The sequence below is a fragment of the Trichoderma breve genome, chromosome 5 (assembly GCF_028502605.1).
Source record: "Trichoderma breve strain T069 chromosome 5, whole genome shotgun sequence".
NCBI lineage: Eukaryota > Fungi > Ascomycota > Sordariomycetes > Hypocreales > Hypocreaceae > Trichoderma > Trichoderma breve.
This window is the reverse complement of record NC_079236.1, coordinates 1,028,101-1,050,088: the sequence shown is the minus strand read 5'-3', so window position 1 is coordinate 1,050,088 and position 21,988 is coordinate 1,028,101. Positions and strand designations below refer to the sequence as shown.

General features: G+C 47.6%; 7 protein-coding genes across 7 annotated transcripts; 2 read left to right on the top strand and 5 right to left on the bottom strand.

The window, feature by feature from the left end:
- Positions 1–1,542: 1,542 nt before the first annotated feature.
- T069G_08027 (uncharacterized protein) lies at positions 1,543–3,816 on the top strand (the record flags this gene model as incomplete). Its single annotated transcript, XM_056175237.1, has 7 exons — positions 1,543–1,742; positions 1,807–1,875; positions 1,938–2,055; positions 2,122–2,483; positions 2,546–2,773; positions 2,836–3,119; positions 3,176–3,816. 7 exons carry the CDS (start codon positions 1,543–1,545, stop codon positions 3,814–3,816), a joined length of 1,902 nt encoding a protein of 633 aa, XP_056026186.1.
- Positions 3,817–4,105: 289 nt separating this feature from the next.
- On the bottom strand, positions 4,106–6,399 carry T069G_08026 (uncharacterized protein; the record flags this gene model as incomplete). Its single annotated transcript, XM_056175236.1, has 4 exons — positions 4,106–4,792; positions 5,153–5,183; positions 5,237–6,020; positions 6,102–6,399. 4 exons carry the CDS (start codon positions 6,397–6,399, stop codon positions 4,106–4,108), a joined length of 1,800 nt encoding a protein of 599 aa, XP_056026185.1.
- A 2,672-nt stretch (positions 6,400–9,071) lies between these two features.
- On the top strand, positions 9,072–9,862 carry T069G_08025 (subtilase family domain-containing protein; the record flags this gene model as incomplete). Its single annotated transcript, XM_056175235.1, has 2 exons — positions 9,072–9,236; positions 9,290–9,862. The coding sequence occupies 2 exons, from the start codon at positions 9,072–9,074 to the stop codon at positions 9,860–9,862; spliced, it is 738 nt and encodes a 245-aa protein (XP_056026184.1).
- A 143-nt stretch (positions 9,863–10,005) lies between these two features.
- Positions 10,006–10,854, bottom strand: T069G_08024 (uncharacterized protein; the record flags this gene model as incomplete). The annotated part of the gene is made up of 1 exon (XM_056175234.1): positions 10,006–10,854. The coding sequence occupies one exon, from the start codon at positions 10,852–10,854 to the stop codon at positions 10,006–10,008; it is 849 nt and encodes a 282-aa protein (XP_056026183.1).
- A 377-nt stretch (positions 10,855–11,231) lies between these two features.
- On the bottom strand, positions 11,232–12,698 carry T069G_08023 (glycosyl hydrolase family 71 domain-containing protein; the record flags this gene model as incomplete). Its single annotated transcript, XM_056175233.1, has 4 exons — positions 11,232–11,922; positions 11,978–12,064; positions 12,124–12,566; positions 12,618–12,698. 4 exons carry the CDS (start codon positions 12,696–12,698, stop codon positions 11,232–11,234), a joined length of 1,302 nt encoding a protein of 433 aa, XP_056026182.1.
- A 1,803-nt stretch (positions 12,699–14,501) lies between these two features.
- Positions 14,502–15,348, bottom strand: T069G_08022 (male sterility protein domain-containing protein; the record flags this gene model as incomplete). Its single annotated transcript, XM_056175232.1, has 2 exons — positions 14,502–14,983; positions 15,297–15,348. The coding sequence occupies 2 exons, from the start codon at positions 15,346–15,348 to the stop codon at positions 14,502–14,504; spliced, it is 534 nt and encodes a 177-aa protein (XP_056026181.1).
- A 1,137-nt stretch (positions 15,349–16,485) lies between these two features.
- Positions 16,486–18,329, bottom strand: T069G_08021 (uncharacterized protein; the record flags this gene model as incomplete). The annotated part of the gene is made up of 5 exons (XM_056175231.1): positions 16,486–17,293; positions 17,350–17,433; positions 17,482–17,607; positions 17,663–17,787; positions 17,853–18,329. 5 exons carry the CDS (start codon positions 18,327–18,329, stop codon positions 16,486–16,488), a joined length of 1,620 nt encoding a protein of 539 aa, XP_056026180.1.
- Positions 18,330–21,988: the final 3,659 nt, after the last annotated feature.

Sequence of the window (21,988 nt, the reverse complement as noted above, 5' to 3'; positions counted from 1 at the left end):
ACAGATCCCTGGCCGATTCTGTCAATCAATCACCTCTTTGGGATAATTCTTCAGCGGCTGCACAGCTGAAGCAACCCACTTAGATCGTAAATGCCACGATAATACCGCAGAGAGGCTATGTTGACCGAGTACTAGCTATGAGCTTTGCTGAATAGCGCAGATTTACTCGTCATGCGATCGCAGCAGGATCTCAGTTTACCCACAGATTGTGGAGAGAACCACGAACACATCCCGGTCTAGGGCTGCAGATCTTGGGAACCTCGGGAACCACGGGAAAGCGGGCAACCTTGCAAAAGCTAAGCTTTTCACGCGGGCGCTTAATGACCATTGTTCTGGGCGGGTCAACCGGATAGTTTTTGTTGAAGACTGGAGCGGCGAGCTGAATCAAATATGCAGAGAGCGATTCAGATAAATCGCTAGTTCGTTGGTTCTATGGACGAGATACAGGTGTAGATGGGCCTGTGTATTGGTTTTGCTCCCTTGTGACCAGGGATGCTGAAGAACTTTGTTCCTCACCTGACGGCCACGATCGTAGGTGTGGCTTGACACTTGAGATCGTGAGAAGATATACCTTGTCAGTTTTCCCTTGAGATCTGCTTAGAGTTTTACTGGGATCAAGATCGCCACGCTTGACAGGTCATACGGGAGGTGCGAGTGAGAACACACCCACCATGAAATACATGTACAATTACGCAGGTACCGGTAGGATTGGAAGTGGGCGGCATCGATTGCGTGGAGGTGTTGACTCCCGTCAGCTGGGTAGTAGAGCAGGGCCCATGGTTCGCGTAGATATTGATACGAGCACACCTATCTAAGAGGGAGTTTAAGTGACATGGATTCATACTATGACTAGGGTTATCACCATGTTTCATCACATTCAGTACCCGATACGGCTCTGATGGAGCAAAGCAGCGTGGCACAAAGCCGAGAGAATTGAACTAGGTCTGCTAAGCGCCAAACACGACTGACACGAAGTGATGATGGCTGAGACAAAGAAAGTAGTAGCATCTTCGATTCATGGAGGTTTATCTCCGCATAAGGCTTATCTTGCATTGACAAAAGAATTACGTGATGGCTACGCGACGAGTAGAGGCGTGGTCATCCCATATCGCCGAGTCATTGTGAACTGAGACTTTGTCTTGAAAAGACAATGCATCACGATCCACTGAGACAGATGGACACGTGAAGTGATAAGGAAACCGCTCCAATACAGAGCCAGGCGAATTTGGGATTGCGTCTCTACATAGAAAATAGGATGGTACTATGGCGTCTTATTAATACGTCGATTAATTTGTCGATAACGGAGTATAAAGACGAAGCAGAGTCGATATCCGGAACCGGTAGATAAAATAATAACCGGATTCCATACACCGTCGCACGTGATTTACGGCTCCGGACATTAAGATAATATCCGGAGAGCCGGAAGTCTCAATCCTTCAACACTATGGCTTCCAAAGAACGATGTAAATTTGCTCCTTGTTAATTTTCTCATTCATGGTCCAGAAATAAAGTCATCACTAATTCTCCGACGCATGAATAACCATGGATGTTGATCGTTCAATCGTTGTAGATGTAGGTGCCATCAACGGAGTCATCGGGGCTCCGCCTGAGAGCGGCTCCGGAAGTCGTCCCACGGGTCCGGAGGTCCCCAAAACCCGGGCATGTGCCAATTGCGCCCGGCTGAAGATGAAGTGTCGATGGCCCGAGTCTGGGGCCGGTAAGGGGGACGCCGGTTGCATAAGGTGTGATTGCGGCGATTTTGTATTGGTCGAATTGGGCGAAGTGAGCTGACCTGCGTTGCCTTAGATGTAACCGCATGAAGATTCCGTGCCATGTGCCGGCACCGGTACGGCGGAAGAAGAGAGGCAAATCAACGTATGTTTGCCGGAATCTCAGATCCATTGTCGTGTGAATTTGCTTTACTAAACTGAAATTAGAAGAGTGGCCCAGCTGGAGAAGAAGATTGACGGGTTGGTGTCCATGCTTGCGACGGGTCAGCACATGCAGGCGTCTGGAACACCACCCTTGACTCCTGAAAGTAACGATACCGGTAAGGTTACAATCAGCGATGCGCCCAAATTACACCTGCAAAAGCCGTTGCAAGATACTGCGCTGCCACAGCCAATTACGCGTGAAACTCCGCAGATACCGCTCACTATTCCGTCTGAGCCGGCAACTACTTTCCAGTTGATCCCAGGCTTTAGCTTCACCTTTGAAGAGGTGCTTTCTTACTTTGACATTTATCGGCGCGAGTTTATGCCTAACTATCCTTTTGTCATCATCCCGGAGAATCTTGATCCCTGCGCTTTGTATGCCTCGTCGCGATGTCTGTTCTGGACCATCATGGCGGCGGTCACGCCGCAGTCGTCGGCTACTCAGCAAGGCGTTGAGAATTGGTTTCGTCAGTATATTGCAGACAGAATGGTTGTGAAGCAGGAAAGAAATTTGGGAATCTTGCAGGCTCTTCTCCTTCACTTGGCCTGGTGAGTCTTTCATACATGAAGCACTCCAACTTCTAACCGCATTAACGATATGAGTGTAATAGGGGCGATTTTCACTTCTACATGAATACGGAAGCGACAAATTTTGTGCATTTGGCAGTCGCCATGGCTTTGGATCTTAAACTGGACAGGTCTCCGGAGTCTACTAAGATGCATCCCAAGTCTCTCCTGGGAGAAGCCTGGGCAACGCTTAACAAGGGCCTGTCGAAGCCAAGACCACATACTGCTGATGAGAAGCGGGCAATTTTGGGGCTTTACCACATTACATCACTGTAAGAACGCATTTCGCTTTGCTTCACGTTGCTTGGTGTGAGTGTAGGCTGATCAACTATAGCATATCTGCCCTGTTCAAGCGAGGCACCCAATTTCCTTGGAACAACTATCTTTCGCAGTGCTGCGAATCCTTGGCCGAATCTTCCTTGGAGTCTGACTTATTTCTGGTTGCACTCATTAAAATGCAGCGCGTGGCTGATCGTGCCTACGGCTTGCTGCCTACCTTTGATGTGGTTGACGTTGGACTGAGTGCGTACTTGTCGCCTATGGACATGGTCATTAACAATGTTCGTCGAGAACTGTATGACATGATAAGCATGCAGCCAGAGTGTGTCAAGGAGAGGAGTTCGTATAATCCTATCCACCTATGATGCCCTGTCGCTGACTAGCTATCACCAAAGACATCTTCAAAGCGTATTATCAAGCCACTCTCATGCGCCTCGCCGAGGCAGCAATTCCCACGCAATTCACTACACCCGTCGAAATGGGCACATTGAATCCAGAACCGCTACAACGCTTCGATACTCTTTGGAAATGCCTTCTCGCCGCCGTCGACTTCTTCGACACGCTCTGCTCGTTTCATCCCAACGAGCTGCCTGGTCTTCCCACCTCAGTTACGGGACTTCTCGCTTTTGCCATTGTCACCAGCTCTCGTTTGCTCCTGTTAGACCCTTCAATAGATTGGCAGCCCACAATGGCGCGCAGAAAACTCGAATTTGCGGACGTGATGAAGCGTCTCAGCGATCGCTTCGAGGACGCAGATACATGGGCCAAGGAAGCTGGCCGCAGGCGCCGACTTTTAGATGGCGGCGGCACCCAGTTTTGCAGACTCAGCTTCAAGCTTCGGTGGATTCGCCAGTGGTATCTCTCGCGGGTTCCTCAGGAGCAGCCGGTGATGGCGGAGACACAGCCGCCTGGGGAGCCGCTCACGGATCCGGATGCTGTGTTTTGGCAGGAGTATGAGTTTGAGGATGCGCTTTGGCCGGACTTCATGACCATTTATAATCCAAACTTTATAGCAGCTCCGACGACTGAGACATGACATTTATGGTGATGTACCGTATAGAAGGAGAAGTGGCCAATGAATTCGCATATATCCACGGCGCATTCACAAATAGGGTTGCGATCAATTTCATCTATAGAAGCCATGTCACATATTTTCTTCCTTGTAAACTTTACAAAATATTATAAGTCAGTTTAACAAGAGCTACCAAGAGTAAACGGACGGCTACGATCTTCGTTTAAGCATACAAAAGGGTCGTCTTAACGGCCTCATAGGTAATTATACTCGAATTATTAAGAGTTAAATTATAAAGCGTATTGATACATTGTTACTGGCGGTCTGTGAGACATATTGTTGCGCCAGTGGAGCTATTTTCATATGCTAATTTTGATGTAAAGGAGTTTCGACTTTCCTCGATATCTTGGCTGCTCACAAAACAATCATAAGAGCGCGGGCCCCAAACTTTACGCTCTGAATCGCCATTCTCATTTGCATCAATCCCAAGATCAGGAGGGCCAAGATCGGAGACTTGGATCTGTTGTGGGATCTGTTGTGACGATGTGAATACCGATACCAAATCAAAAATAGGTAAATTTTCACTATTGAGTTCTAGAATGGGCGGATCATCCTCGAAATCGAGAGACATCGCGTCGAGCTCGGTATCGAGCCCACTCGGTCCGCCATCTTCGCTTGTGTCCCCTTGCCCGTCTTCCGTATCAAAATCTTCATCTCCTATTTCAAGTTGCTCCTGGAAAGCTTTGAGGCGGAGGGACACGAACGAAAGAGCCTTTAGGTGCGTTGCTATGTGTCTTGATAGTTGTTTCCGTTGTAATCGCTCCTTGATTTGAGGTGAAACAGACTCAGTACTCGGGCTACTTGGCAGATCCAATTCCGATTCGCTTGAACTGGTTAATCCCAAGTTTTTCCTCCCTCCTTCGTCATGAAAGTGAACTTTTCTACGCTTTTCCTGAACGCCAACGTTTACTTTTGTCTGTGTAGGCCTTTTTCGTTTAATCTGCAAGGAATGTCGCGAGTGATTCGGTTCATCTGCGTCAAGAGGGGTTTTGCTAGAATCAAAGCTGCAAAGGGGACAAATATCTTTGGATCCCGGTATACGAATCGAACTTCGACGAGCTATACCCGCTATTTGAGACTCTGTGAATATTGCGTGATGGTGTTCCCGTATGTGGCCTTTTAATGAAGCCTCATCTTCAAACAATTGTGGTGATTCATGTTCAATGTCGCACCTCCACATGGCTCTACAACTGATCGTTCCAGTCCAATTTGGTGAATGATGCTTTTCCATATGTTCCATCCATGGGGTAAACCTATCGAATGCATCAATAGACTCTGAACAAGTATTGACGAGACATACATAAGGTCGAAGGTCATGGTCGACATGGCGCCTTTTATAGCGTTAGTGACTATATCACAAAGCGCAGGTGTGTCTGGAACGTGCCTCCACCATTTTACATTCTGGAACTTATCGTGTGGGAAAGACTCAAAGCACCAATAACAAGTAGCCCAGTCGTATTCTCCCTGAGGCTTTGGTGGTTTTGGATAATTAACGTCGCCTATAGGTACCGAAGATGTCTTGGAAATGGCGGATAAAGCTTTAAGGGGCTTTTTCTCGTTAACCTTACGCTCAAATTCTTGTGTCTGGAGAGTCGATGGCTTCGTTCCCGACTTTGAAAGAAGTATATCTGTTTCCTTCTCAGAGTCGTCACGAACAATATCGGCCGCTTCATTGACGTAATCTTTTCTAGTGGCCGGTCTCAACACTTCTTGGCTACCATTGTCGGCGTGAGGTTGATCTTCTTTATGATCATCATCGTCCAAGACGAGCATACGACGGGCTGCTAAGCGCCGTTGGTGCTCTCCTCGATACTCTATATTGAAGTGGCGTTCTAGGATGGACCGGCTGAGAAGGCGCTGAAGATTCAATGGCGCTATTGGGTAGAGGAATTTTATCATCAAGAATGATATTTCTTCTAGAGAGGAATCTGATCTTTTTGCTGAGAAGGCCCTCACCCTTGAGATCAAGCCGGCGGTCGAAGACTGTCGGATGGTTACTCCTAGACGGTGCAGACGATCAATAGCTCCTTCAATAGATTCCTGCGTTTGTCTAAGGTCATCCGCGAAATTGTCAATGCTTGGGGCCGACTGTTGAATATGCAACTCGGTTTCGCTTTTCAGGGCTATCCTGCGAGTACCATCGTCTCTTATATGGATTGTTCGCAAAACTAGGTTTCAATTCAGTAGCTATTATAGTTTCCAGATGAAAAAAAAAAAAAAAAAAAAAAAAAAAAAAAAAGGTAACTCACAGTATCGCAAATTGAGAAAGATAATGCGAAGCAAATTAATTACCATTATCTGAACATCCTTGCTTTTGGATAAGCGACGATCAAGGCAAACATCTTCTTCGGCAAAGACGCCTAAATATGATGCCCAAGCCTGAAACCGGGCCTGATGATCTCTCGCAAGACGGCCAACGGCGGCAGCAGATTCGTTAAGTAGCCCGATTGTCCTTGGTTCGGCGATCTGTGTCTGGCACTTGTCAAATAGCAGATCGCAATCCAAGGCGGCTGAATAAATGTCTGGCCAGGCGTTTGGGTCGTCCATCTCTTCTTGCTACAGGTTGGATAGTCGAGACTCTCCTCTGAGTGGAATAAGATCTCCTGCTTTAAATGATTGAAGGAGCTTGAGGTCCAGTATCAGATCTCCGAAATACGTACATAATCACGTGCGTTGGGAATCACCGGCCCAATGTAACTCGACCAATGAAGCTGAAAATGAAAACTCACCAGTAATTTATAGCGCACCACCCCAAGATCGCTCTCTACACGCGCCATCTACCAAGCTCAAGTTCTACAGATATTACTTGATTAATAGACTTGTATTTGAACTGATTTTAGCTGATATTTCTTTCTTTCTCTCGTAGTGAATCCTGGCGACGCCCCCTCTCAACAGGGTCGTTCTGGCAGAGCCTTGCGAAGCTGTTGGGCTGTCCTCATCTTTTTATCTCTACTTATTTTCATTCTTTTTACTGAGGCCGAAGCAACAACACTTGTATATCCTATCATTCTCGGCGGCACGCAAATGCGTCTTATTGATTTGGAAGAATGGAAAGCACTCCAAACGATCCAGCCTTATCTTTATAAGGCAGCTCAGCATGGAGAGACAGGCATTAGCGAATCTCCGCCGCACGTGCTAACCCCATATCAATTTCTTCAATATGAGCTCCTGCAGCTTGTTATCTCGATACAACCCGACTTAGAAGTCGACCTTGAAATAATCCACCACATTAAATTGGAAGCAATCGGGCTTTTCGAAAAGATTTACCCAATTCTACAGCGAATTTTGTCCAACGAGCCCCCTTCTGCCTCCCTCCAATATATTCAGAAACTTCTTGGCCTGCAAGTGCTCAGCAGCAAAGAACAAACTGAGGCCGATTCAACTTTGCCGAGGACAATGTCATTGAGTGATGCGAAATTGATTGTTCCAGCACTCAAATCATTCAACAAGCGCATAGAATCCATTTTAAGGACTCATCTACATGATGTCACACCAGCAGCTGAGAACCTCGAACTGAGCTCTGTAACTCTTTGCGGAAACAAGAAGACGTTAATAGATGCATTTCTTATGAGTTTAGAGCGGCATATGGCTTGTTGTAAGAGACGATCTGAGCATCATATGCTTCTACAAGGAGCCGGCCAGAGCTGGCAGGCCGAAGACAAGTCGCTAATTTCCTTGCTTCTTTCCTCGTGCGGAGATCTTACAGGATGGCAAGAGATTGAATGCCTATCTGATGGGTATGTCAAACCTTCATTAAACCGTTTTTATCAAAAAATCACTGATCTGATGGGAATCAGAAGGTTGCCTGGAGACGAGCATAATAAAGTAAAACTCAGACCCCTGCAAAGTCTCTGTGAGGATATTACTGTTGCACAGTGTTACAACGAAGTTTTAAACCTTCTCTTACTCGAAGGAACGCTGTACAAGCAGCCAAGGGAACAGAAGCGTGCACAAAGGCGGGCCATGGTACAGGTGAAAACATTAGAGGAGCTGATTGAAAAAAAGCACTTTTCTCCAATCCGATCATCCTCGCTCTCTGCTAAAAGTTTCACTATTCAGGAAAAGAGGGAACTCTCTTTGAACCTAGGCTGGTGCTTCTTTTACCTTTTCGACTGTCCTTGGACACATAGCGGTTGGTCTGCGGATACTATCTCACTCTTATTATCGGCAACCGGATCCTCAAGCTCCCTCGAGTTCGAGGCACCACCTTACATTCGTTGCGATCCACAACGTACCTCATCTGAGAAAGACGAGAATGACCTGAGTAATATAATGAAAGATTCAGTCTTCCTTGCCCTAGGAAAACTTCTCGTGGAAATGGAGCTGGGTAGGCGGATTACTGCGACAGAGTGTGATAGACTTGGGCGGCCTAACCTCTGGCTGACTTTATCTAAAGTCCTTGATGATGAAATGCTCTACGCATGTGACGACTATCTCAAGGCGATTGAAGGATGCCTCGAGCTGCATCGTTCTGTATCCGAGTTAACATCAGAAGAAACTACAACGAAACCGGCGAAGGTCATATACAATTCGATAGTTGCAAACCTAGAGAAGGACCTTGCGCACTATCGCAAACGAAGCAGGAAACGACGCCGTAGCGATTCTTGCCCCCCTATGGATCTGGATTCGAGTATTAAGTCTACGGCTGAGTTAATGCCCGTCCGGATAACAAATTTCAGCGATCAAAAAATAGATACTTCTCACGTAGGAGGCTGTGAAGAAGTGTCAGCTCCTAATTTCAAGGATTCAGGGGGACATTGGAACAATCAAGGGTCACACATTCAACCAGGAGAAACTACAATTATTGCAGGTCAGGAAAGCAAGCAGATACCGAAACGTGCCCGGGTCGCAACAGATGATTCTACCTCGGGATTTAGAAGGGTGGCTATATCCAGCCTACTTAACACCACTACCACTTTTCCTCCTGTGCCCACCCGCTTCGTCCGGATATTTGATGATCTGGAACCCGACACATCCCTAGCAGACTCTAGGTAGGGATGCCTGCTAAATTCGAAGGGCGCATATAAAGCTAACAGAAAAGAATTAGGGCTATTTCTTCGACCAAAACCTTTCTGGATAATATGACTTCTTTCATTAAAGCATACGTTCCTAAAGTCTATACAATCCATAAACGGATCAAAGTTTGCATAATCGATACTGGGATCGACATAACGCATCCAAGCTTGAAAGCAGCTAAACTAATGGGAAACTTAGGAGAAATGAAGAGCTTCAAAGGAGATTCTGAGGATCTCAATGATGAGATCGGCCATGGGACCCATATAGCGGAGCTCGTCCTGACACTCGCACCTGAAGCCATACTCTGTGTTGCTAAAGTTGCTGTCAAAAGAGTGATGCCCCAAGAGGATACAAACTTGATTTCCAAGGTAAGCTTTGGATAGTTATCCTACTTCATTTGTGGTTATCTGATACACTGCAGGCCATACAGTGGGCACTAACGCAAGACGTTGACATCATTTCACTGTCTCTTGGCCTTGATCTCCTAGATCTAGAGCTTGATGCCGCCATTAATAAAGCTATAGCAGCGGGTAAAATTGTACTGGCAGCAGCGGGAAACGATGGCAACAACAAGCCGCGGGCACACCCAGGCAGAAATCGTAACGTGCTATGCATCCATGCCTCGAACGGCAAGGGGAAGGATGGGGGGATATCACCGAGAGCATTAGACAATGATGACAACTTCATGACTTTGGGGACCGCTATCCCCCTTAATTGGAAAGGCAAAGAAGTGGTCAAGTCTGGGACATCTTTCGCAACGGCAGTGGCCGCGGCGATTGCGGCTAATGCACTCGCGATTATCTCACGGGACGGTTTGCTAAATGAGGACCAGGTGAAACGTCTTTATTCCTGTGATGGGATGCGATTAATATTTGCGCTCCTTAGCAGTCAGTCTGACAATGGATATAAATACGTTGCACCTTGGAATTTGTGGGTTGGGGACAGGTCAAGCGAGTTAATTCAGCACCAGATTTTGGAGGTCCTGAGGCGTTAAGGAGTTTTAGATACACAAATAAACATCATATATTATATAATCAGAAAGGGTACCGTAATTTAAACATCAAATTCCCATCTTCCGATGTTCTTATAGACGAGATTCCACCTTCATCACCGTTGTCCGAGCGGTATAGGCCACCCCTACATGTGGTGCAATACCCATCTGCAAGGTTCATGGTCGGCCATACCTGTCTCGTCAAGCATTATTTCGTCTGTCTCCATGATTTCTGAGGCAAAGTCATGGATAATCTCCAGCTCTCCATCATCCCTATCGACCACTTCCTGCACATCATCGGCAACCATTGTAGCGCCTCTGGTATACACCTGCGCTTTTACTTCGTCCTTGTTCTTCTTCACCCGCGATACCCGATAAGCCAACACAAAATCCGACGCATCTTCGAAACCTACTTCACTCTCTACGTTCCTTTCACCCCGAGCCAAGGCCCCGAGCTCGACGACGCCGGTGACCAAGTCGGGCATCCCGGCCTCCACACCCCCGCCGAAAGCTCGCCCCCGCAGCACCGACGCCGATGCTCCACGGGCTATCTTGATGCCGGTGACCAGAAACAGCGGCAGTCGATCGCGGGAGGCCTTACGAAAGGCCCGTACGGCAGGAGCCTCGATCGCGAGTTTGATGTATTCGAGAGACGGGATGAAGAATTCGGTGTCGAGACGGGCTACGGAAAGGAGCTCTTCTTTGGATCGGGCTCCACTGACGCTGAGCTTGCCGCCGGCCCCCTTTAGTCCCAGCAGCTTCGCGAAGATGCCCAGCTCTCCGTTACTTTGACGTTTCGTTGTTGTTCGAAACCCGACAAGGTGAGATCGAAATATTTCATCGTCTTGGACTGGGATCCGATCGATAGGATTCAGCGGAATAGGGTCGCTTGGGTCAGCAAGGAGCGTTCCGAGCTGTAGTGGCCCGTTAGCATCGGGCGGTGGTATGGAGAAATTTGGAGCTGAATGATACGTCGGGATTGTTCGTATAGACATTATAACTCAGTTCACGCTTCTTTGGTAAGTTTTTAAAATTATCTTCACGGGTGTCGATTTAAGAAGTCTTCATTAGTACTGTTCGACGGATAAAGGGCACGGGTTGGGTACCATCAGGTTTTGAGGCTATCGGGTACCGACGTATCTATTGCAAGCCTTGCCAATTGGCTAACTTCCACGACTTATCTCATTCAAGGAGCACGTAACTGCAACGTTAGTGCTGGGAAAACATAGCATTTAGAAGTTTTTAAATATAATTTCAGATTGTCCTATAGAAGGTGTAAAGCTAAAGTACTCTAGGAGCTCCTCAAAAGAACAATTTGTTATTCAAGAGCGACCTTTGGAGGTGGACTCTTTTGCAATTCTTATCTGATTCTTTAAGAACCACCGACCCAGGCGTTCCAGTTCACGTTGCCATTATTGCAGGCAGTTGTGATCGCTGGGCATGAAACCGGTCCAATCTGGTTAATTCCCGATGCAGTTACCGAGATCGAAACGGCGCCGGTCTGGCCGTTGAACGGAACGCTAGAGTGGAAGATGCCAGGAGCAGGGGCGGTAACGGAGACGGGCGCGTTGTTACCAATGGTGACGTGGACTGTAGCGGTAGCAGACGACGGCACAAAGGCAGTGAAGTAGATGGCGTCAACGTCACACTGTTGTGGTGCGAATTGAGTCTGGCCTTGAGTGACGGTGTTGCAAGGGGTTCCGTCGGCAGAGCAAGCAGTTCCCGGGTTGAGGCGGTACCAGATGGTAACGTGGTTCTCGTTGGGCAGTGGTTGCTTCTTATATTGCGCAATATAATAGGGCAAATCGTTCAACCATGCGTTGTGAGGAATGTTCTCCACGTACCAAGAGCCTTCGGGCAGCGACTGGTTCTGGATAGCCGCGGGAGGCAATGGTCCGACGTAGTGACTCTCGCCGTAGTCGTTCCAGGTCAGGATTTCGACCAAAGGAGGGTTGATTTGCAAGACCTGTTGCCATCGCTGGTGCCACAAGTCATCACCCCTCCATAGCCAGTTCTTGTTGAAGGCTGGAAGATTCGTGTAAAACCATGGGGAGACGGGCATCCTACATAATACTTGTGAGTTCATAGAGGACATCAACTAGATGTGGGAATACTGACATGTAAGGTCTACCGTTAAGCGCCTGGACGTATTGTTGATCCGCATCGATTGTAATGTCATTGGGGCCGTTGGGCCAGGCAGCAAAGCTGTGAAACATGATTAGAATGCATTCTTCTCGCTTCCCCGTTCTCAAGGGTTTACTTACGAGAAGAGACCATCCACAGCCGGGAGGGCGGCCGCTCCCTGGGGTCCTTGACTTGAGTAATCAGGGATGAAGAAAACATTTGTTTGCTGTTTAATGCCGACCCAGTCTCCTGCATTGCCTGGACCCTCGAAGGTGGAGGCCACAGGCTTGCCAGTGTTTTGCCACTTAAATGCGCTGGGATGCGAATTATATGTGTTGAGCACATTGACGACGTCGGCAGCGTCCCACGGGCCCTGAGCTAAATAGTCAAAGGAGATGAAGAGCTTGAAACCTGCGGCATCGGCGGCATTGTACGCATTGTTCAGCGCCCCAATTACCGGCTTCGTTCCAGATACAGTATCTTGGAATCCGATATCCAAAGCAAAGCCGTCGATTCCTGCGGCGGCTGCGGCCCTGATGTCCGACGCCCAATCAGCCTGAGTGTATGCATACGTATTTCCAACCTGGACCAGTTAGCAATGCAAAGTAGCGTGTTAGAAGAGTTCAATGCGTACAATGACATGAGCAAAGACTGCTTGAGCTCGAGCCTGCAGAGCCAAGTCAAGCAGGGCGAGGGCGAGGGCGGCCAAACGCATCTTTGGAGTATCCAAAAGGCGCTCTTGATGTTTGGACGATAGGAAGAGGTGTCTTGATAGTTGTGAAATAGTGTCTCTTCACCCGGTCTTTATACTAAAGCTCTTGCTCTCCAGCCCCCGTCTACTTCTGAGGCTGCGCCCTTGTAAACTACCCCCTGCCGCTAACCGCTGACCCTCGATGCATAGGAACCTGAAATTGAATAAGCATGACAAGCAATAGTTGAAAGCGGAGCTGTGTTTAGTATACTCTTGGTACTTGGTTTTTGCTGTGTTGGTGGCAACAGCGGCATCGGTAGAGGCAATCGTGAGTTTCTCGCAAAGTCAGTGAGCTATAGCCTCGGACTTTGGGCTGACTCGCCTCATACGAGTGTCTTAGAATATGCGGTCAATGAGACCACTAATGCGGCTTACCAGACATTTCCAGAGCGAAAGCAATAGCTAGCTGCCAGATTGGGCCCTAGGAGTATAATAATGTAGGGATTTCATTATGCAGTAGTTTTGGAGTTGCCTATTTCTAACTGCCGATCTGCCGATCAGCCGGTATATACATATTCTAAATTTTCATTCCGAAAGCTAGGTGGCTTTTGAAACATAGCTCAATATATTAACGGAATACTACAAGTTTGGCAATGTGCCTTTTAGCATGTCCTATTTGCCTTTTCCCGAGGAGGTTGAGCATTGAGCTTATGAGACTCTTAGTTAACCATTTAACTAAGGAGTTCCCAAATGTCAAAGTCTCAATGTCCTTGACCTTTGCGGGGTCGCTCCCGGAAAGTTCATTTATATGAATAATTCAATCTTACAAAGTATTCAAATTCGGGATCATTATACGTCGGGTAATTCTGCAGTACAACCCTGGCGCCCGCTGTTTTCAGTTTCTAATGTGATATGTCTAATTCCCGTCCCTTCCTTTGCTGAGGCGAGCTGGTATGCGGATTATTACGATACTTCTTGCCTTATTTTGACTAGCTTACTTAGGCCTTAATATGACGGCTGGACTAATTAGCCCGGAGCCCGCACAGCATGCAAACCAGGCGATTGTGTACTATAATGTCACCATCGGGCATCTTACGTACATGTAGTTAAAAAAGATACTAAAAAGGGTCAACATAATAGTATTTATGATTCAAGCTATAGCACTTTTTATAACAACATGCGTTTAGATCCGCTCACTAAAGAAAGTACGGCCGAGGTATCTCCTGCTTATTACATTCAATATCGAATTTTACAGTGAATTTCATTGTGTTTTTCTTTGTCAAAGTCTTACTAGATAACTACCCTTAGTCCTAGCAAAGCAACTATATCAAGCTGTGTGAAATTCTTTAGACAATATACAAGGAGCGGATGCAAGTGCCAACAACTCTTTGCTGCCTAACAGGTTCAACTGTAAAGAGCGGTCTGATACTTATAAATGTCTGCCTGATTTTGCATGTCGGATTTACCTCGCATTTGAATCAGCATAGTCAAGTCAGCAGCTGGCAACTTTGGGAAGGTGCCATTGAACGTTAGCAACCTAATTGTTAAAATAAAGTCCGTTAGGACTTTTCCCTCAAACCTAGATTATTAATAGATAATTATATAGATGCCTATTTTCACCGCAACATACAAGCTGTCAGAGTCTTTGGCACTCAATGGAACCTCCATAGACCATTTTCTATGGTCGAGATAGTCTTGCATGGCCCACATTAGATGAGCTGACCACGGCCCACTTGTGTTATGTGTGCCCTACAACTCCGGGCCATTCAACCCAAGGGACTCTAGAGCAATTGACTATTTCCCAACATTTGTCGAGGTTAGTCCCATCTACTTTATCGACAAAAGGGTTAACCCTATACCAACTGCTGTTGCCACTGCCCTCCAAAGGACATCATCAGTATTGGCGGCTCCTGAAGCTGCTGTTCCGATGATCAGGCCTGGTTTAACTACTGATATGCGGTTCTGAACTGCCGGCAATCTTGAAGCAATTTCGCGGATTACGCTCTCGGCAACAAACTTTGTTTGGAAATATCCAGCCCAACTCAGCAATTTGGCTGCAAATTCTTCCAGCGTTTCAGATGCTCTCTTCTTCAGCCCTCCAGAGATGTAAACATACTTGGGAAACGCCGTAGATTCAATGGCAATTTTGAGTAGTTGTACCGCGGAATCAATGTTAGTCTTGTGCAGATCACTACAACTGGCAACCCAGTTCACAGCAGCTCCATTGTGGACGACGGCGTCGACTTTTGCATCGCTGCTGGATTTTCCGCAAAGGCGGAGCCACTGATCTTTATCTAAATCGAAACTCTCTGCAGCCAAATCTTTTTTGCTATATTTCTACCTTTTGCTCGTCGTCAGGATGTCACCATCTAGCGAGGTGAGTTCTCCATTTAACGCGATCGAGTTTGGAGAATTTCCGTTCCCAGATAGCCGGTATCAACGGTGTGTTGCATCACAGAGGGTCACCGCCGGCTGAGGCGGAAGACCTTGAAACAAGTCTTGAAACGTTCCAATAATGGACGATATTTCGGTCAGAAGATCAATTCCTCGTCGGGTTTCTTCTTTGTGTATCCCGCACAGCATCATTCTTGAATTGGACATGCACGTGTATTGGACTTGTACCGAGGTCTGCTAGACGTGTTTCCTTGGCCATGTATTTTTCCCGTAGCGACATGATGGCCAATTTACCGAGGCGCTCGATTGTCCCTGATGTGCTTATTTTAAGGACACTGACTCATCTAGTTTTCTCTGATCATCTCACCACCAGTCGTGGCTCCTATCTAAACAAGGCCAGTAGCTAAGTCCGACATCCCGGCCAAGTGGTGGACAGTATATGCGGGACCCCAAAATGAGTGAGTATACACACACCCAGAATAGGAACACATATCGCACTGAATGGCGATCACTTCTACGTCCTCTCTTTTAAAAATGAACAAAAGAAAAAGAAAAAAAAAAAGAGGTGGGGGGAACGATAGCAAGCGCATAGGTATTCACAGCAGCTTTATGGACCATCTTGTTTGCACACAAGGCCGATGTAGGCAATGATCAAACTTCATCTCGCTACCACCATCAAACAAAACACCACAAGCGATCAATCTCGTAATCTTCGATCGCAGGCACATCTACGATCTCTACGATGCGCCGATTCATCACATATCGAGAGATTTTCCCCCTTTGATCGGCGAAATCGATGTTCCTATTACATACATGACTAGCTACCTACCTGGTCAGGCGCATTAACGCGGCAAACCAGATATACGAGCATCCAATCAACCCATGCTCATATACGGAGTCCTCGGAGCAGGCCATACATTACATAGTTGCATAGCAGGCCATGGTTCGTATAGGCAGATCTCCATCTCCACTCAATGCGACAAGCGAAATGGTGAGATGCTTGTCCCTGCGCCTATCTGCAGAAAGCACAATTCTAGTCTCCAAACAGTCAAGATCATCGGGCATTCAGCTCTGAATCGGCCTTGAATAGCGGCAGCGGTAATTCGGAAACTACATCATCCGTAAATCCACAAATATTATTCTTAATTTTAGGGGAATTCATAGCTCCATCATCAAATTCACAGAGTAGCCCCCTCCAAGTCATACCCGCAATCCGTCAACAAAACAATAATCACAGCTACAGCGCCCGTCATGAGGAGATCGTGTAATGAGATACAACAAATGTTCTTGCATATCCAGAAAAAAAAAACCATTCCCAGCCCATATACCTGTCCTACAATAATAATTATTTTCACCTAAAAGAATAGGATATATGATCTCAGAACGAAGATTGACCTTTTTTTTTTTTTAAGTTTGTTTAGTTATTGCCAGTCTCGACAGTACTGGCCATGTCAAAAGAGCGTCTCTCCTTGATAAACTTAGGCCACGTATTTGTCAAGACCAGATACTTGATGCTCATCTCCGCATCATCAAATACATGCTCATTGAACTCGGCGGGAACTTCACCCCAATAGCGGACAATGTTAAGAGTGCTCTCGGAGTCAGTCCGGTGAGGGATGTCGTCAAAGGGCGTGCAAGGGTCGGGATTGCTGCGTTCACTGCCACAGATGATGTTTGCCGCGTGCTCAAAGACGACTTGAAGGCTCTTGAAGTCTGTAGAAGAGAGGTTGATCTGGAACTCGGCATGAGTCGCACTGATAAAATCGACGTAGATCTTGAGGGCGCTCTCAAAGCACTCGCGAGGCAGCTCCTTTACAGCGCCGTCATCTTTCTCCAATTCTTTGACGGCGGAGAAAAAGAGGGCCTTCCACTCCTTGACGCTCGTAAGGAAAGCAATGTTCTCTCCGGAGAAATCTCGGAGAGCAGAGAATTGCTGCAACGGCTCGGGGTTTTTAGAAAGTGTGTGTTCAAGGGCCTCCATGGTCAGGATGCTTCCGCCGGAGCTATTGGTGTGAACAGAAGACGCTCTTCCCATTCGTCCTCCCCACGAGGACCTAGTCGAATCTGAGTTGATGGACTTGTCTCCACCAGAGAAGCCCTTCTTTCGCGACTCCCAGCGTGCAATAGAGTTGAGAGTTTCTTGGGTCAGGGCGTTGTGCTTCCAGACTTCGATAATGGGTACAAAGACGGTAAAAATTTCGAGCAGCATGATGGAAACAGCGATCCTGCATTGTCTGGGTTAGATATACATATGACTTGTTTGCTAAGAACTGCAACTTACCATTGCGGAGGAATAAAGTAGTTGTTGACAGGCTGCATTCCGGGTACATACAGGGCAATAAGCCACATTGGTGCAGAGTGAAGACTATGGGACGTTAGCAACAAGTAGACGATATGCTGCGAGGCGACTTACTTGGAGAGACAGCAGGCGATAGTCTGAAACCTCCATCCTTGAGTGTCGCGAAGGTTACGCGCACGGAAGAGAATATAGGGCGCAAAGATCCATGCCCAGAACATTTGCCAGAAGATTGAGGGCCACCTAAGAGATGGTTAGCTTGTGGATGTCAAGGCAGTGACGATTGTATAAAACTAACCATTCCCAACCGCGGCCTTGAGCAACTTTTCGTTGCATGTAGTTTCCATGGACTTCAGTGCCAGCAATACCAAACGAGTCGTGGAACTTGCGGGAGATGAGGAAGGTGATAACCGTCAGGAGGAGCTAAAGGGAAAGTCAGCCGATCAACATCCTTCGAAATGTAAAGATCCGAATAAATGCCAACTCACCTGAAGACCCATGCCGATGAATACTAGAATAAGAGTTCGGCGGTTGTAATCTATCGATCGCCATCGACCCAGCAAACTCCTCCGGTCAATAACTATAGATGGAGTTTCGGACCTAATGAACTTCCTCTGGGCATCGGCGACATAGAGAAACCTGCTATTGGAGGCGTGAAACAGGGCGATTCCAAAAGGAAACCAGATGCCCATGATCCAAAACTCAGCAACTTCGGGCATCAACGCACCATACCAGTAGCCGAGCTGTACGGCAAGCCAGTAGAGATGCATGAAACTTATCGCTGCAAAGGATAGTGGCAGGCCTCTGATCCGCAGGATGGGCATATCGCGACGCACCCAAAGGAAAGTCATGCCACAGAGGAGGATGACTGTCCATATTGACGCGAAGCAAATGTAAAAGATACCCACCGCTCCGAGCCGAAGCTCAGGCTTGGTATCCTCGGCAATGCCAAACTCAGAGCCCATTGCTATAAGCTTTGTATGTTGAAGTGATTATAGTAGAGACATAAATAGCAGAAATATGAAACAAAAAATCGATAAATACCAGGAAAAATGAAAAGCTTGAAGAGTCAAAAGTGTAATTGATGTTAAGGGCAAAAGAATGGACGGCCGTCCAACACGAAAACCTGTGTCACAAGGGAAGCCAACGGATTAAGTACTTGATGTCGAGGGCTATCGACTCAAGGGCGACATCGAAACCTCGTGGACGGTGGAGGAGTAAGTCATAAATAAGAAGAAGGGTTGCTGGGCACAAGTTCAGGGCGGTTGTGTCTCTGGGTTCCAGGAAGGCTTCCGACACGTGTGGGATAAGACCTTCTCGAACTAATCGCGGCTAACCAACGCCATTTCACACGTTTTTGTCGATCATGATGGGAACGGGGTATAGCGTCTAGAAGAGAGAAAAGGAGTCGAGTTTGCCTTGTCCAACCAGAGGAACAAGGAAGAAAAAGAAACGAGTGAAAGAACCTAGAAAATTAGAGAGGCGTAGTACCGCCTTCAACGCCTCCCATGCCGAGTAAAAGCGGCTCCCTTTGCAAGGGTTCCGCATAAAGCCAACGCACTTCCGAGGGAGAGTCTCAGCGCACAGTTACAGAGTTGCTCCTTGCGTTTGACTCTTCTTTTTGCCGGCCCTTACACTACGTATGCGTGTCTCTGATGAGGCGATATGGCCAGTTGCAATCATGATTGGCGGCAGCTTCCCACTCAGTCAAATCATTGTACGCTCTTCTTGTTGATTCAGGTCATCCCGGGCCGATGTGCTTGCTCTTCGCTACTCGAAATGTCCAAGATATCGATCAGCCAGCCACCAGCTGTGGAAACACTGAGACACACAGGGGTGGTATCCCAGGCTGGTTTGATGCTTTCTCATGCTCTCTCCGCCGCGTTACAGCGCCCACGCTCGTCCGGTAACGTTTATTCTCACATGATAAACGAGGTACCAGCCAGCTTATTTCCTAGCGAAGGGCGGCATACTCTGCAAGGTGGCTGTCTAACTTTCTGATCGTCCAGACGGCTTTGAGCGGCCAATCCTAGCGTGCTCCATGGAAACATATGAAAGCTGGGGCAAACACTCATGGGAGGCCAGGAGTTGTCGGGATCTGAGAACCAGATCCGGTTAACCCAAGAGCAAAATACTCCGTACCTGGCTTGTAAGAGGCCCTGCAATGGCGACTAGCAAGGATTTGTTCGCCTTAGCGCAGGTGTGAAAAGCTTTGAGCCACCAAGGAAGAGCCATGGCCGCAGTGCGACAAGGCGGGCCGTGTATCTGCCAAGCCAACCATGATCCAGCTCAAGTTGAACAGGGTGAGCTAGCCATGCCGTATATGTCGTGACACTGGCCTTCCTCGCTACCTGTCTGTTTGCGATAAGGTTGATCTCCTTTGATTGATCAGGACGTGATGGACAGTAGTAAATGACATCGATCGTTCTCCTAGCCACTGTGGAGATTGTCTGACAGGGTCCGTTCAGCCTCACTCGTATTAGCTCGTCACCGCGCCCGTACGTCGACACTAGCATCGCTCTGTGCCCGTTTGTATATGCGTTTAGGCGCAATGAGAGCAAGCCTCTTCCCTTCCCCTTCTATTTGGATCAGTCATCAATTCGGGCAGATAATCGGCTACTTGCATGAGAATCATGCTGTATCCCCATAGAGTGTAGGTGATGATTTGCAGCATCTTGATTCAAGTTTGTCTTTCGCCTACAACCAGGGCAAGTGTATGCGATGCTCTTGTTTACTTTGTGTCATCCTTCTCCCTTTAATGCAACGCTGCATCGCCCTTGCAGCTTGCAGCTCCTTGTGATGCTCAATCAGATATCGTAGGGCCAATCGTTGCTCGTCCACTCCACTACTCAGATGAGCGAGCAGGGCCCGATGCTCTCTCTCATTACCGTTTAATTGGCTGGTAGTTGCTGGAGCGCCCGATCTTGTTGATCTAAAGCACTGCCTGTAGGTTTGATGCCCTGTAGCTTGGACATCGTTGCGGCCGATGCGAACGGCCGACCAGAGTTGCCGAGCTGGTGTGCAGCGGAGACGGTCTGTGGAGGCGTTCTTGTCTCCATTCAACTCACTCAGTCCAAAGCCATGACCCATGCCCTCTAGTGGTCATCACTTCCGCACGCGAGCCCCTGGTCAAGGCACAGCTGCGCTGGACATGGTGGATGCAGGCCATGAGATTGTGGGCGGAGAAGAATCTGGCCCTGCATTATACCGTCATGCGAGTCGATTGTCGCTCCAGAGGTACTCAACAACATCGCAACTCGATTTCTCCATAATAGCATTAGTTGAGGCTCCTCTTGTATGGTCCTTTCCAGCTAACCCACAGAAAACTCGGCATTTGACGGACAAATATCCCTTTCGTCCGGGGTAGTGGTGAGCGTACTTTTCACAAGCTGCCCCATCGTTTAAAGATTGACGCCACTGAAAGAAAATGAAATGTGAGCTGTGGCGTTGTGATAGAGCGGTATGCGGGATGCCTTCGTAGGAAAAAAAGAACCGTTCCTGTTTCTGCCATGGTTCCGACAGCTTGCATGACGGAAGAGAAAAAGAAAAAAAATCAACCACTTCGTGACAGATCGCATTGGGGGCGGGACGGAAAGAATCTCAGCTGCACAAGCATCTAATTTCGTACGTATGTGTACTGATATCCGCATTTCCCCCCTCCCCTGCTAATAACAATTTAGCAGAGCGCACACATGTCACAACCTCCAGAGTCTCGGTGACGTCTAATTCGCAAGGTTAATTAGCTCTCAGGACAATAATGAACCAACACTGTCCGCCTCGCTACCAATGTGGCGCGCACGGATGCTCTGTCAAACGAATGCTCACCGGAAAAGGCAGTGTTAATTAACACTAAAGACGAAAAGAAATGTGTGATCCGTGCTCATGCAGCCCGCCTGCAAGCTTCTGAGTAGAAAAGAGTTACCATTGCGAGGACAGTCAGACATATCAGTTATCATCTCGACCTCAGGCTTCATATGCGATTTAGATGGCAACCGTCTCAGGCTTAGTCGCCCCAGAAATGCCATTGATTGGATATGGTCGTCATTTAACGCCAGCAGAGTCGAGGCAAGGGAGGCTTTGCGTGTGATACTGCATGTCTTGTGTGACAGGCGACGACATAATGCTAGATTAGCGCAAAGCCCACCAAAGCTCGTTTATTGGGCCACTGTGAGCTGCCAACACATTAGTATCTTGGAGCCTTGGCAGGACTTCCTGAACTGATGGATATACGGTTGCGCATGTGTTGTATCGATGCGAATGCTCTCACATCCTCAATGTGAGTAACACTGTACCTGTCGCAGAGGCATGCTCTTATGAATGTGTCTCTATCGGACAGCAGAAAGAAGTCGCAATTTGCTTCAACTGGTATTGAAAATGCAAACATGATGTCAATGCTGTCACAGAAATAGACGGGATTCGTCCCCATGCTCACGCTGATGTATTAACACAGAGTGAGTACAGTGAGTACTGTTATTAGTTGACGCTTCACAAGGTGGCATTGTTGGTCGACAAAAGTTGTTGCATGCGCGGCAAATCCAGGGGTGGAACGGCCGTTGTCCATCAAACTGAGATGAGCATATCCCAGAATGACTATTACTATTGCAATCTAAGACACGGGAAGCTT